Genomic DNA, 15,438 nt, shown 5'->3' with positions numbered 1-15,438 from the left:
GCGTGCCGGGCCAGAAGCATAGACCCTATGCCGCATAAAGTAAAGTTGGCAAAAAGAAATGTGGCCTGGGATCGGGATTCTATGACCTGGTAGGTGGGAAAAGTTTACTGGAGCAGCTGCAAATAGTTCTACTTAGCCGGGACCACAAGAAGATAAAAACGAATACAAACAGCACTGTGTATTTGCGGGGCGTGATGGCAAATATAAATATTTTAGCCCGAACTTTCAGGCGCGTAAGGGCAAAGTTTAAAAATGCAATAAAAATAAAGTTGGCAATTTTGGCGAAAAACTCCGGCGGGCAGCTGAAAAATGTCACTTCGGCATAATGAGACTGCTGCTGCTGCTGGCTGCATAATTAAAGCGTCCGAGAGCTGGGCAAAAGTTTTCAACAAAGGTGCATTGCCTTTGAGGGCGAGACAAAAGCCGAGATTTATTGGCATTTGCATTGGCGGAATGTTTAAAATGCATGAGAGAGTCCCCGGCCGCTGCGCGCCGATCGAATTTGTTCGCATTGGGAGCAAACAAAGCCACTTAGCCGCATTTATCACAGCGCTGGGCTTAAATGGCAGAAATATTGCGCATACGCCGCGTGAGCCAAGGTTAATTTGATTGCGCCCGGTTGCGGAAGTTCGGCATTGAACATGGACTGAGCACGTGATTCCCACTGCAGTCACGTGATGGATAACAATATATCTGTGGGTCGGTTATCTCGTTTACGCACTTTGAGCCTGGTCCTTGTCCCAACTACCTGAAGTGCATACTTTAGGCCCAAGCATTCGGGTTGCTGGGCGAAATTGTGCACGCTCATCTGTTTATTCGCCCTGCTGGGCATTCATTTCCGCCCGCCATTTTCCATTTCCCATTTTCCCCCGCCGGCGGTTCAAATAATTTATGGGCCATGGTCCGCTAATTGCGCATTGAAGCGCGGCGCGAACAACTTTTCGCATATGCAGCATGCTGCTCCTGCTGCAGGACCTCCATCGCCATCAATTTAAATGCATAGGTGCAAATTGAAATTTATGCGTCTGGTCGCGAAGGTAAATTCCCTTCATCATCAGCTGCCATGCTTAATTGCGATGCGCGACCTTGGCCGTCTGGCCAGTTAGATTAATTAACTCACATGTCGTCGCAAAGGTCATGCCGCCGCATGTGGCGATGATAAATGGCCTCTGATCCTGGTCCTTGGATATGTGGCACTTTTCGCCAAAAACTCGTCAGGCGAAAAACACACACAAGGCAGTGGTGCGGGTAAATGCCAAATATTTGCGCCTGCTGTCAGCAGTCTAAATGAAATTAAATGGAAAAAAATAGCATTTCGATGCGGGGCAAACCAAAAACATACAAAAAAATGCCAAACATTTTAATTAAATTAAAATAAATGTGAAATGGAAAATAATGAGAGAAAACAAGCACTGGCATCGACCTTGCCGCCATGTAACAAGCAATTACATTTCCCCCCCTTAATGACATACTTCATTATTTTGTGTGTTTCCTGTGTAAGGATACCTACGTGCTACGGGCTGGCCATAATTGGTTTAATGGCCAGCAAGCCTGTGCGTATTTGCACTATATCGGTTAATGGCTTAATAGCGCGGCTCCACATCAAACATGCAGTACAGTGTACAGTCGAACTGCTGCTCGACCTGCTGACATTCACCCAGCGGATCCAGCACTAGGCTGCCCTTCTCGGCGAGGCAATCGCGGACGCACTGGCTGCCCAATGGATGCGCCATCTCCCCTTGCAGCTCCTTCAAGCTGGCTGCCACATCCGCACCCTGCTGTTGCTGCGGCGAAAACTAATGTTAATGTGAGTAGAAATATTGTTTACAAGGTACGAAAAAAATAATTCTATCATTTCGTTATTTTGTATGCTATAACCTATGACAATAATGAGCTTATGCATCAGTCTGTGTAGAATATATACTATATATAATTTTCTTTTTGATTTTATAACATTCACTAATTTCGCTTGAATGATGTTTCTCGTGGTGTAGGTGCGCATACCCATATCCGCAGCCATAATGACTTCCGGATGGCGAAAGCAAACATCCAAATGAGGCAATCTAAGCACCAGTTTGCGGCTGCCGGCGGCTCTAACTGCACAATTATGGACCGCCCTCGCCGCCCACAAAGCCCGTTGATTTCTACACCCCACCCCTGCCCCGCTGTCGCAAATATGGGCAAAAGTGCCACGGGGCGCATTAGTAATGCCCATTGCGGCATCTATTACACAGCGTCTTGTTTATGTGCAACACACACACACCCACGCACGCTCTTGAATAAAAATCAACAGCCCGGGGCGAGTGGTTGCCACTGCAATCCCTTCCCTTCCCCTTCACCGCTCCGCTAAGGACATCCTGGCCACCCGCTTCCCTATCCTTGACTTTTATTTGGGGGAAATGTGTGTAAAGTATATATGCGAAAATAAAAAAGGCGAGCAGCAAAAATTGTTGAGAATTATGTCCTCGTTTGGGGGAAAAGCGACTCGTTAGTAAGACGAGCCAAGCAGGACTTCACTCGATATGTTGTTTACCCTGCCACGCCCACTTTCCCCCACAGCCACCGCCTCTTTCTTGTGAGACGTTTGACATTTGTGCTTGGAGGACATATAGTCCTCGTTTGTTTGCGTGTGTGTGTGCACGCAACAAGCGTCATAGACGGTGGATTTGTGTATATGTATGGGGGTCGAATGCTTTGCGAAATAAAGTGGTGATACCCGACTTGATTTCCACCGAAATTAATCCACTGTCGGATCGCCACAAAAGAGCATAGAGCTCAAGTTGGATTAGCAAGCTATTGGTAAACATAGAATTTTAAAGCTCTTTCTAAGATTTATAAAGATTTAAAGCAAGATATACAAAGTAGCAGCCAGGAAATGCTAGATTCGTGAAAACTCAGTACGCATTGAATTCTGCTGTCTTACTAAAACACAGGCAGTCGTCATTTACAAACATTCCCTTCAACGAATCACACGTTCTACCGATAAGTTGTAGATAAATATCACAAGACAATGAGTCAAGAAAATGGAGAACAAGCCGCGACTGATGAAGGAGCTCCTCCATTACCGCAATCACCAGAAAACGTTGCGGAAAATGTGAAAGAAACCGAAGAGGTTCAAAAGTCACCGTCACCCATGTCCCAGGGCTGCAGAAGTTCGAGGATTTTAAATCGGGAACGTAAATGTAAGGAACCAGAAGCCCAAGCGTCGAAATCAGTGAATGTGAGAAAATGCAAAAGGACAAGGATCCATAAATCGAAAAGGACTTTCTACGAAGATCGCGCGGTCAACTGTAGCAAGTGCGGAACATCCACGATCTTTTTCCCTGCCCGCACCAAGTTTTTCTCATGTGCCGAGATAGATGGTCGACTGTTTAAGGTGAAACGGATCTCGGCCAGTAAGGTACTGGGTGGTGCCTACCGTAAGCTATCAATGAAGCGGTCTAAATTAGACTGTTAAAAATTGTTGTCTACGTTCAGGAAACAAGCGTACAAAATTTACTTGAAATGAATAATTATCTAAATTATTCGTAAAATAAATGTACAACTTTCAATCAGAGAGTCATTATATTTTTATTTAAAGGAACAAAATCGGTGCGTTCGCAGCTCAGATTGCTTTCGATTAAGTTTCCATTTCCGCTTCCGGCATTTCCTCTTAATCTGCAGGACAACATCAAAAGAATTACAAGCTCAAGTGTGTGTGAAAATTTCTTGGCCAGGCAGCCCACCGCAAATGCCATTGCACATCAAAAGCGGTCAAACCCGGTTTTCAGTTACATTTTTAATATTTTTGGGCGCTTTTCGCCCCATGATTTCTCGTTTTTTTCCCTGCCAGCAGGATGAAAATCGCCGAGGGCGCAAATTAAAAGAGCAACCAAGGAATGGGAACCGAAAAAGGATGTGCTGTGCTAGTAGGGGTGTATTGAGTATGCAAAGGCCACAGGACGCTGGATTCAATTCATCAAAGCCAGGGCCACGCCCACAAAGAGGGCGTTGCTGTGGGGCGCTGTCGTCTCGAATTTGGGTCACCCGGGAGCTTTGAACTGTGTTAGTAGGCCATCGCAATCAGCTAGCCAGGACCTGCAAACGTCATGGGGCAGTGACGTCACGAAGAAAGTTGAATGGCAGAAGAGTAATGCAATTATATGGCAGCAGCAGGTGCAGGACTCCCACTCTCTTGCGCTCTCTCACACTGGAAAAAGGGAAATGGAAGGAGCGGTGAAGGAAGGGAAACTCTCTTTTGCCAGCGGAAGAGCAGGATGCAGTCCATACGCCCTGTTGCACACGCTTTGTGCGTTGCGCATACGCCCCGTTTGCCAGTTATGCTAGTTCAATCAACTTTAGTTTAATAATCATTTATTTATTACTTGGTTTCGTGTATATAGTTTGCCTCGGAATTTTCACTTGCATTTACTGAATGCGTTTCACTATATTTAATAATTGTTCACTGTTTGCATTCGGTTTTAGATTTCGTTTTCGTTTACGGTTTCCCTTATTGCTTATTCAAATTGTAGACAGTTACAGTTACCAACTTTGATTGGGCAATTGCAATTTGCGTTATTGTGTTCCTTTATTGTTTAATTAGCTAACAATGTTTGCTGTCGCTTAAATTTATTTGGCTATGGATTCGGGGGCGGGAAGACGGGGATTCTGGGAGGACAGGGCAGCAGCGCTGGAGGCTTCCATCCGATCTTTCCCGAACCGCTCAAACCACGAAAAAAACCTATTACACATAAATTCAGTCAGTCTCAATTGGCCTTTAACGAATGACATTCACAATGGCATTGGTCTAAAAACAATTTTTGATGTGCGTTTCCACTCTACCTACTATTCGTAACACAATTTACACGGCAAGCAAATCAACCGTTTCCTGGGACACCTCCATCCAATTGGGATTCGCTCTGGTTGTGGGACTCTACCTCAAGTATAATACTTAATTCGCTAACCTTTGATTATTATTCATCTAGTACGGCTTGATGTGACTCGTGTATATGCGGTTAAATACGATTCCGCTGACTGTGATTGCTAAAAGACTCTTCAAATCTGCACGGGCCTCGTGACCTCTGGAGCCTCGTGACCCGGTGTTTAAATCTAGTACGTGTATTGTTCGTTAACTTTCATTTGCTCTTAGATACTATGAAGCATTCTCCATGACTTGATTTCGTCTCCGTTTCGTTTTTGCTGATTTCGCAGTGCCTAATTACATGCTACAAATACGATTTATGTTAACCCAATGTTGCAGGACTGATGTCTTCGGTATATCCTTTTGGCTCTTGATTTTGATTTGCGCACCCAGTTGCGTTAGTCCTCCGCCGGCAGACTTTACCTAAGACTGCCCAAAATGGGCAGTCAGATGTCGCCGTTGGCATTTGGATTTCTATTCGGATTGGCATTGGCCTCATTGGCCGCCGCTTCGGCAGCGGAGGATCCCATCGCTCTACTGGCTGTGGCGCAAGTGGTGGTGGCCTCGCCCACCGTAATTGTTATCGTCGTGTTCTGATTGTCGCACTGCACCACCTCGATGGTGCGGGTGTTGCTCGTCGTTGTGGTGCTCATCTGTCCACTCTCCGCCTCGTTCAACTGCCGTCCAATCTCCCGGTCAATGGCCTCCGCATCCTCGGGGTAACGTTCCGAGCAGAAAATGGCACCAGCTTTCAGAAGCTTCAGCAGATTCAAGCGATCCTCGGCATTTCGCTTGGCACACAGTGGCCTAAAGTCATGAAATCATGCTACAATTATGTGGTATTTGGAAAAGCTATTAAGCTCACCTTCCCGCATCCTTGAGCTGCTCCATAAACTCCTTTCCCGTGATGTCCACCAGCGAGTTGGGATCCATGTTGGAGAGTGAGTCCAGGTCGGCGTCGTTCATCACGGACACGTTGCAGAGGTTGTTCTGCAGCTGGCCCACCAGTTGGCGGATGCGAGCCGACTCCGAGTTGTTGGCATCGGTGGTGTCGCCCTCGCCTCCTCCGTTCAGATCCCCGTTTCCAGTTCCTGCCTCGTTGCCATGTGGAGTGGTTATCGTCACGTAGTGAGTGGGCTATAAACAGAGTGCAGATAGCATTTAATTTAATCTCCCTGGCTTTGGTCCTCTGCTCATGGAGCGCTTTCATGGCATTCCAGAAATAATGCAATTAGTCATTATGGCAGATAAAAGGAGGGACACATAAAATGAGTTATCCCAATTAAGCGGTGTTCACTTGGAGAAATGAAAATTACACAATCGGAAAACGAATTTATTGAGGTGCTTTAAATAAAAAAGGTGCTGATATAATTATATTTAAGTGCCTGTTTCCTTTTAAGCTACTCACATCTATCCAATGTTCTCCGGGGAAGACGGCCACCAGTTCCGTGTTCTCGTCGAGGGTGCGGAAGTACTCCTCGTCGTCGATCTCCGTGCCGTCGGAGTCCAGGTGGATGGTGGGCAGGTTGTCGCACTTCTCGAACTTCTCCGCCACCTTGCTGCGGATCTCCTCCAGACTGGAGGCGCAGACAGCCTTCTTAATGTTGCGTGTTACGTCCTTGACCTGTCCATAAAAAAGCGGAAGGACAGTGCCGGGAAAAGGGAATAATAAACCATTACACGTTTGCAATTACGGATACAGAGGCAGTAGCAGTTACAGGGCCATGTGTAACTCATCAAATGAATAATATATTAATGTCAGATGGGAAACAACTGAGGTCCTATAAAATATTCACATCGCCGGCACCCAAAATAAGAAAACAGAAAAACATCGAAATGGGAAAAGTTGTAAATTTTCCTTTAGCCGCACCCTTTTTCTTGGGAAAACAACGTGAACGGAATGGAAAAACTATGGAAACTTTCCGCCTGATTTATTAATAATCCTCCCGCTTGCACTTAATTATTCAGTCTGTTTCTCCTTTCAACGCAAAGTTTGCCCAGCTTTTATAGTTATTTAATTAGGCAATCCTTAAAAATGCCATTAAACAAAGAGAAAAGATAAACAGGAGTGCAAGTTGCTAAATAATAAATGCACAACCACATGTCGACGCTGATTGTTTTCCATTCCCCGAAAAATCGCAATGAATAAATGAACGCAATATTTGCGACCACGTCATGTCCTGCTGTCAAGTGTCCATTTGCTCTAATTGAGATTTATGGACGGCATTTTCCCGGGAGGGGATGTCACAACCTTAAAGTGCCTCCCACAGCCCGACGACTTTGTGCATATATCAGTTGCGAATGCCGAGTTCTATGTGCTCCTCTACTTTTGCTTTTGCTCGAGATCTCGAAGGCAGTTTGACATGCACTCCAGCAGCTGCGGTGCAAATATTTGTCGTTTATCCCCACGTTCCCCACTCCCCGATTCCCTGGCGTATCCTTTTAAATTTCTTTTTATTTGACAAGTTATGCATGTCAGCATTCTTCATGCTGCATGCTCCTTCGCGAATACCATAGGTTGGTGCTGTTCGCCGGTTGCAAGGACGAAGGACGCAAGCCTTTGGCTCTATTAAACTTGCATGCGATGTTAAATGATGCCTCAGCACTAAGGTTAAACGAAACATAAATTAGACCCGTCCAGAAGGAGGCGCAAGGAGGATCAAATGGCACGAGTGCATTCCACCCAGAATTTATAGCCCCGAAACGTCGGGCAGCGTGCAACTCCTTGAGGTCCTTCATGAATATTTGAGAGCGCCGTGACTAAATGAAATTGTACTCGAGTTTGCATTTCATTTTACTCATGCCCGGCTGCTCTATCATCCCAATTCCATTTGCCCAGACAACGGCGGAGGTCGTCCCTAAATTATCTTATAAATACTTAAAGCCAGACAACTTTTGTGCTGCGAAAGCGCCAAATATTAATCATATCATGAATGGGGCGTGTGGGGCCACAACTTTGTAACAATGAAAACTTTGCCCAACTACTGGAGCATCTGACAAGTGGGAGTCGCGGCAGCGTCGAAAACAAAAGCATAGTTTTTGTTCGGAAACTTGTCCAAAGTTTTAGTTGATCTCATTAGTTGATTTTCCAAGTGCCGTCGATTTTTCAAGCGGTCGCAATTCAATTAGCAGTTTATCTAATTACCCGCAAAATGATACAAAGCTTATACAAAGCAGAAACAAGATTTATTTGGAAAGTAAACATGTTTCAAAAGTCTTTCAAGTTCTTGGCATTTCGTGGTAAATAAAACTTTATTTTTTTATATTTAAGTATAAAAACAATATTTAAATATTGAAAAGAACTACTGTTTAAGATACAAATTTCCAAACTAGCAACACTACAAGTTCAGGCAAATTTATGTGAAAGTCTAGATCAAATCAGTGAAGTGTTTTTGTAGATGACCAGTTTATACACAAAAGGGTATGCAAATCGACTTGGGAAGATTGGGAGAGCAGCAGCGAGCTGAGGGCTTTTAAATCTCAACTAACTCGAGCTGCTCAGCCATAAGGACCCGAGGGTCCTGGACCACACATACGTATGTAGATGAACGTGCAACGACCTCCGGCGTCTGGCTACGTTTAGGAGCAGCCGAAAGATACGTGCCAGAGACTCGTATCATCTGCATCCAAGATGCGGGCAGAATCCACAAGTCGCAGGACATTTTAATATTTGATGGGCGTAAGCCGCAGATTTTCGAGTCGCTGGGGAAATTAGGCGACAACTTTAAATTGCTTTTGAACTATGCCGCGGCATTATGTAGATTGTTTAATAAATTATTAACAAAATGCCTGAGGCGGGCCGTGGGCGTGGATGTGGGCGTGGCTGTTGGCTAATTACAGCGACATGTCGGGATGAAAAGTTTTCCCTTTTTAATGGCATTTTCATGGCTGTCATGGTATTTGACAGCTTTTAAGCCGATTTGCGTTTGGTGGTTTTTGAATTAATTATTTTAATAAGCAGCGGCCTTTTAATGGATAAAGTGGGGGAAGGGAACTCCTGGAGGTTATCTCCAGTCATGTTTTACGAAAGTTGTTTTCTGTGTTCCACAGACAATTTAAATAGCTTTGTGGTTTATTGGTTTCCTCTGAGTTGTCAGCTGCATGTACTTCCAGTGGTTTTCTGCAACCTTAAGCACGTTTTTTACATCCCCATAATACTTTAAACAGCTTTCTGCTGTTTAAGCGGCAGATAAACAAATTAAACAGGAAACAAAGGCCCAGCAGTCAAGTAAAACAAATGCCAAAAGCACACAATTCCCAATACTCGAATCAAAAGGCAAATGCAAAGCAAGACAAACATGCAAAAAGGGACAAAGAGAAAGAAAGCAACTAAATAGTGTTTTTGAATTTGCAAAGTCAAATTTCAGACAGTTAATGCTTATTACTGAGCTTTCGCCACTCTCTTAACTCGAGCTTTTGGCTCTCTTGAGTTCTGAAGTTCAACCCAGTTTCCATACGAATCCAAAAAAAAAAAGGAAAAAAAGTAGCGAACGCAGCACGCGGCCAACAACAACAAAGGCGAAAACAACAACGCCCAAAAATGGACATGTCAGGAAAATAATGCATGCGCCTGAAATGCAATTGTTCGTCTGCGGCCTTTATTTTCATTTATAATTACATGGGAACTCACTTTGAAAGGCTTTTTGGAGTCGCCCGAGTTCGCTGCAGTCTCCATGGCTTTGTTTGCTCCAACTAGATTACTTATTCACTCTAACTATGCACTTTGTTTCCAGGCTTAATTGCTCCACATTAAATGACTTTTCTATAGATTTGATTACTTTTCGCTTGCTTCTTGCACTTGCACTCGGCGTCCGAACAAACAAACTTGGAATTTCCTTCCACAAGCTGCACTTCAAATGGGGAATTAACAATATTTTCTCGGCTCCGCAGCGGAGCTTTTGTTGCGATGAGCGCCGGTTTTGAAATGAGCGCGATTTGCTCAAAAGCACTGCCTTTTATACGCAAAGAAAAGTGCTTTCTAACAGATGTTAAGATAGGTTTGTGAATGCTCGCTGTTAAATGACTGTTAACTGATAAGTTCAAATAATATTTGTTTTATGTTCTATTGGCCATGTTTCTTTTTAATCATGATAAGTACACATTTTTCTGTAGCTTAATATTTTCGTTTAAAATTAATTTTTTAATAAATTATTCTCTGTAGATTTTGATTATTTCATCATTTTTATTGTATCAGTTAATTATTTGTAATACTTTGCTTCTAAAACAAAACAAAAACTGATTAGAAATTTTAATAATATTGAAACATAAAGCTTACAAAGAGCCAACAAGCATAGTCAAAAACACGTTCTCTCCGCTGAATATGTTAACATTTGGCTGTGGCCTAGGACCTAGAAAACACAAAGAGTTTGCTGGAACAATCCTGGCTGAAAAGTTAAGGTGATTCCAGCAATCTAATCTCTATTTCCATCGGAAGGTGCTTTCGGATTCAATTAGTCCATTGGGAGGGGTTGCGCATTATCAGCCCAATGATATCCGGTGTTGTCAATTCAGAATCCCCTCGCCCGCTTGGAACCCGGCCAAAAGAGCAGTTGGACTACGCTTAACTTTCTACTCAAGTGGCCAACACCCATTTAAATCTATATACATCTATTGCCATGCACACATCAACGAACCGTCCAGATAAGAAGAGCAAAAAGCAAACTTTTGACAAATGGCCAAAATACATGAAAGGAAAGCCAAAGCCGGAAGGTGGCCCCAGATTGTGTTCTCTTCAGTTTATGCACGGCGAAAAATTGACAGAGATACTAAAAACCAATAAAAACTAAAAAAATCTATTGCATACTTATCAGCGCCTAATTGGCATATGTATTCCAAATATATAAAGTTCTCTAGATATGAATAGAAATAACAAACAATGAGAAGTTTGCTTTTAGTCATTTTTTTGTCTTTTAGTCTTTATAAGTAACTTTATAAAAATCGAAATAGTTTTTCTCTGTGTAGAACGGAACTGAATTGCCCGGAAAAGAGGTGGGCATGCAAGTATGGGGGATCAGAAATGGGGCAGCCTTAAATTGTCATCCTAGTGCGCACCATTGGTTCCTCGGATGCTGATGCTCCTTCTGCTGCTGGCAGTTTGCCCCGTTTTCTGTCATTGCACTACACATAGTAACTTCTACGGGTCCTGCGGAGGAGGAGCAGCAGTGGGTGGTACACCGGGTGGTGGCTGTGACTATTTTAAGCGCAGGTCACTCGAAAGGACGCACAAGGACATTGGCTTGTGTGGGTGGCTGTGTCGGCTGCAGTTCGCAGGTCACGTCCATGCACCGCGGTGCATTGACCACGGAGACGTTGACACATCGGCCGGAATCTGGGTTGAGGCTCCACCTCGAAGCCAGGTGACAGGTAATTTCCTTACGGGCAATCTGGCAATAGGCAATATCGAGGGAAACCAATAAATCAACGCCTGGCGATATTGGTTTTACTAAGAAGCATGAAGTCGCTTAAGAGTGTTTAGTTTAACGGAGCAAAAACGCAAAATACAAATAAGATAAAGGATTATAGGGACAAAGAGCAAACAAAGAAACAGATTAACAACAGACGTTTTAAATTCGGCCAAAAGGGCAGACACAACTAATTATCCTTTGCGCAATAAAAAAGGATAACAGAAGCGATTTAACACGGCTAAGTCCTTTTCAGTAACAGCTTGCGTGTGCCTGTTAACGAACAGAAAGCTGCTATGCAAAAGGACCTCGTTAAAATTCAAGAGGACTTTCTTTCGCTGACTTCGTTTGAACCTCTTCATTTTGACATTTGCAGCTCGCGGTCATGGAAACTTAATGAATGCGTAGGAATTTTACCTTTGCCAGAGATTACACACGTTTCATTTTTACAAAAACATTGGAAAACGGATGCTAGTTTCCATCATTAACCATTTAAGCACTTCTAAGATTATTATTATATAACAATTATTTTATTCCGTTTCAGACCTCTGCATCGTTAATAGTTTTCCAAAATCATTTTCGGCACCACATTCATGCTGGTCAACTCCTGGAAGAGCAGTTTGCAGGCATACGGCATGGATATCTTAGAGACATTGGCCGACGACTGGCAGAAATGACACCAGGAGCAGTAGGCCATCCTGCCGCAAGTCCGGCAAACATCCACCTCAAAGGCATCCGATGAGATCATCAGACGCTCCATGATCAGCATACTGGCTCCGTAAGAAATGAGGCAATCACGCTCCATTTCACCCAGACGAAGGCCACCCTCGCGACTCCTGCCCTGCGTCGGCTGACGGGTGAGCACAGCCTTAGGTCCTCGGGCGCGGGCATGCATCTTATCCTGCACCATGTGCTTCAGTTTCTGGTAGTACACGGGTCCCGAGTAGATGTAGGCCTCCAGTGGTGATCCTGTGATGCCGGAGTAGAAAAAGTCCTTGCCCACGTAGTTGAAACCGTGGCGCTCCAGCTCCGCCTGAATGTCTTCCACCTTGGAGCCTCCGAACGCAGTTCCATAGTGGAACTTACCCTCCAGGAGACCAGCCTTCCCGCCGAGCAGCTCTAGGGTTTTACCCACTGTCATACGGGAGGGGAATCCGTGGGGGTTCATGATCATATCCGGGCAGATGCCAAAGTCATTAAAGGGCATATCCTCCTGTTCAACAATCAAGCCAGTCACTCCTTTTTGTCCGTGTCGAGAGCTGAACTTGTCCCCTATCTCGGGTATACGTGTCTGGCGCAGCAGGATCTTGATTAGAAAGTCTTCCTCGGCATTGGCGGAAACCATCACGCGTTCGATGTAACTGGGCTCGGGACCCTTATAGCTAATGGGCACTGCGGTGTAGGGAACCTGTGCAGACTGACCCTGCAGCGGATTCATCGATGTCACTGCGGGCATCTCCTTGTTAATCATAATCTGTTTGTTTTGAACCTGCTCGCCTGGAGCCACAATTCCGTCAGTGTCCAGAACGTCGTGCTTGAAGATAACCTTGTTCGTTAGCGCATCTTTCATGGGACCCATGATTCTGTCGAAGGTCTGATTCGCATACCGTTTCACAGTGCACTTTGAGTTTTTGTACACCAGACAGCGTCCATATCCCCGATCTATTGACGCCTTGTTTAAGATCAGCGCATCTTCTATATCGTAGCCAGAGTAACTCATAACTGCCACAGTGGCATTCTGACCGGCAGGCAGCTTATCAAAGTTGGTAAGCTCAATAGTCTTGGATTTCACCATAGGAGCATGGGGATACACCAGATTGTACATCAGCGAGTCAATCCTGTTCTTCTGGTTATAGCCAATCATGCCCATCGCCTGCTTACCCATAGCACACTGGTATGTGTTCCTGGGACTCTGGTTGTGATGAGGATAGGGTACCAATCCTGCACAGACTCCAAGCAAAGTGAAGGGTTCGATTTCCAAGTGTGTAGTCCGGTCCTCTATTTGATCCTCGTTCCAGGCGATAAACGAATCGTTCTCCTCGTTCACATCTAAATACTCGATTAGTCCGTCCAAAAGAAAGTCGTCGAACTTGCGGATCCCTCGGTTCAGCTCGTCCAGGTGATGCTGCTTCACCAACGGACGACGGTTCTCCACAATTACATAGGGGCGGCACAGACGACCGCCATCCGTGTGGATGTAGATGCATCGCTGGGTGTATGATGTGTGCACAGACACGTAGCTGCCCATCCGACCCTTTCTGCGCATGTAGCGAAGGTTCCGCACCAGGTGCTTGTGGTTCAAGGTAAGACCCAGGACATTACCATTGATAAAGACGAGGAATACATTCGGATTATTGATGGGGTTGCCGCTCACTTCTCGTATGTCTTCCACGCCAGCATTGAAAGCCACTATCATAACGGGTCGCTCCTCCACTTCGGTGGTGATGTGCGTCATCAGAGCCAGATTTTTGACCAGACCACAGGCCTCACCTTCTGGAGTGTCCGAGGGACACAGCATACCCCATTGACTGGGCTGCAGAGATCTGGGTCCCGACACCTTACGCGTCTTCTCAAACTGCGAGTTCACACGGGTCATCATTCCCAACGCTGATATATAACTCAAGCGGGACAGAACCTGCGTTACGCCAGCTCTTTCCATCTTAAATCGCTTGATGGTCCAGTTGCCGGAACTGATAGCAGACTCCAATCCCGCGGTGATCTGTGCCGCCCTCATGTGCTTTACCACATCGAACTGCGCCGCCTTCACCTTGGGTATATTTTTGTCCGCAATGGTCTTAAGCTCCCAGTTCATGCGCTTGAACAGATCCTCGAACATCATGGAGAGCAAGGAACCTGCCAGCTCCAGACGCTTGTTGCCGTAGTAATCGCGGTCGTCAAAGAGCGTTTTGTCCAGCTCGGCGGCCATCACACGACGCACCATCATGGATACATAGATGGCCTTCATTTGTAAGTTGAAGTTGTCCACGGGCACGTGCGCCAAAATGGTGGTCAACAGCAGCTCACGGGCCTCTTCCGAGGGCGTTTTTGTGGTGGCACTCTGAAAACGCTTGACCACCAACTTGGAGCCTAGATAAGAAGAGATTTAAAAAGAGTCTTCAAGTAGGGACAACCAACCTACCCATGTACTCCAAAGCCCTTTGCTGTGTGAAGACCTTCAGGTTGTAGGCGTCTATAAGAGAGGCACCAAATCTATTCTGCGATTTGCTGTCTAAGCCAATAAGCGATTGAATTTCCTGATCAGAGACTACGCCCAGAGCTTTAAAGATCACCACAATGGGTATGTCGTCCGTCATCGAGTTGTGCTTGAGGTAGTACTTTCCATGCTTGCTCAGCACCAAAGTACGTGACTTCTTTTCGTGTGTGGAGGAGGTAACCTGGCATTGCACCACACCGTTGAAGTCCTCGGTAAGCATCTTGTTCCATGACAGCTGCTCCTGAATGAGGATAACCTTCTCCTGGCCCCGCACGACAAAGTAACCGCCAGGATCTAGTGGACACTCATTCAGTTTTGACAGCTCGAACTCCGACTTGCCGGTAAGGGCGCAATTGGAGCAGCGCAGCATGAGGGGCATCCTTCCGATGAGCAAATTATTCCGCTTGATCCGCTGTGTTCCCCTCGTGTACTCGATGTCCACGGTGATGGGGGCGGAGTACGTGGTGTCCCTCAGGCGGCATTCGTGAGGCGTGGTCGCTTTGGTGATGTTGAAGCCATCGTCGATGTCCGGCTTGCCCACCCGCACATCCAAGTACTTCAGGTAAAACAAAGGATCCGCTCCACTGGTCACCAGCTCGTTGGCCTTCACAATCTTTTTTATGTCCACGTTGATGAAGTGATTGAATGAATCAATGTGCTGCTTCACTAATCCTTTCACTTGCAAGAATGCCGGCACCAATTTCCACTTCTCCGTCAGCGGCTTTATGGGCACCGACCAGTCCTTGCTGTCGCCGGGATCCCAGGCGGTGGCCTCCATGTTGTGATCGCCCATCTTTAGCTCCACCATTTCGCTTTAATAATTTAATTTAAGTTTGTCAACAAAACAGCGTGCTATGAGGTTCTTCGATATGGGGTTTCTTTACCTATCGATTATCGATATACTTGGGCAAGTGATAGCAAAG

The 15,438-nt window shown here is 45.5% G+C and overlaps 4 protein-coding genes across 4 annotated transcripts; 1 reads left to right on the top strand and 3 right to left on the bottom strand.

Moving 5' to 3' along the window:
• Window positions 1-1,552: 1,552 nt before the first annotated feature.
• LOC116800687 lies at window positions 1,553-2,020 on the bottom strand. Its single transcript, XM_032717067.1, has 2 exons — window positions 1,961-2,020; window positions 1,553-1,796 (listed from the first exon to the last, which is right to left on the bottom strand). Exons 1-2 carry the CDS (start codon window positions 2,018-2,020, stop codon window positions 1,584-1,586), a joined length of 273 nt encoding a protein of 90 aa, XP_032572958.1. The 3' UTR covers window positions 1,553-1,583.
• Window positions 2,021-2,903: 883 nt separating this feature from the next.
• LOC6608751 lies at window positions 2,904-3,558 on the top strand. The gene has a single exon (XM_002033438.2). The coding sequence runs from the start codon at window positions 3,011-3,013 to the stop codon at window positions 3,455-3,457; it is 447 nt and encodes a 148-aa protein (XP_002033474.1). The 5' UTR covers window positions 2,904-3,010; the 3' UTR covers window positions 3,458-3,558.
• Window positions 3,559-4,534: 976 nt separating this feature from the next.
• Window positions 4,535-9,821, bottom strand: LOC6608750 (DNA fragmentation factor subunit alpha). The gene is made up of 4 exons (XM_032716310.1): window positions 9,531-9,821; window positions 6,309-6,524; window positions 5,766-6,037; window positions 4,535-5,707 (listed from the first exon to the last, which is right to left on the bottom strand). Exons 1-4 carry the CDS (start codon window positions 9,573-9,575, stop codon window positions 5,347-5,349), a joined length of 894 nt encoding a protein of 297 aa, XP_032572201.1. The 5' UTR covers window positions 9,576-9,821; the 3' UTR covers window positions 4,535-5,346.
• Window positions 9,822-11,808: 1,987 nt separating this feature from the next.
• LOC6608749 (DNA-directed RNA polymerase III subunit RPC2) lies at window positions 11,809-15,407 on the bottom strand. Its single transcript, XM_002033436.2, has 2 exons — window positions 14,441-15,407; window positions 11,809-14,388 (listed from the first exon to the last, which is right to left on the bottom strand). The coding sequence occupies exons 1-2, from the start codon at window positions 15,321-15,323 to the stop codon at window positions 11,858-11,860; spliced, it is 3,414 nt and encodes a 1,137-aa protein (XP_002033472.1). The 5' UTR covers window positions 15,324-15,407; the 3' UTR covers window positions 11,809-11,857.
• Window positions 15,408-15,438: the final 31 nt, after the last annotated feature.

The sequence above is a fragment of the Drosophila sechellia genome, chromosome 2R (genome assembly GCF_004382195.2).
Source record: "Drosophila sechellia strain sech25 chromosome 2R, ASM438219v1, whole genome shotgun sequence".
Taxonomy (NCBI): Eukaryota; Metazoa; Arthropoda; class Insecta; order Diptera; family Drosophilidae; genus Drosophila; species Drosophila sechellia.
This window is presented reverse-complemented; position numbering and strand designations above follow the sequence as displayed.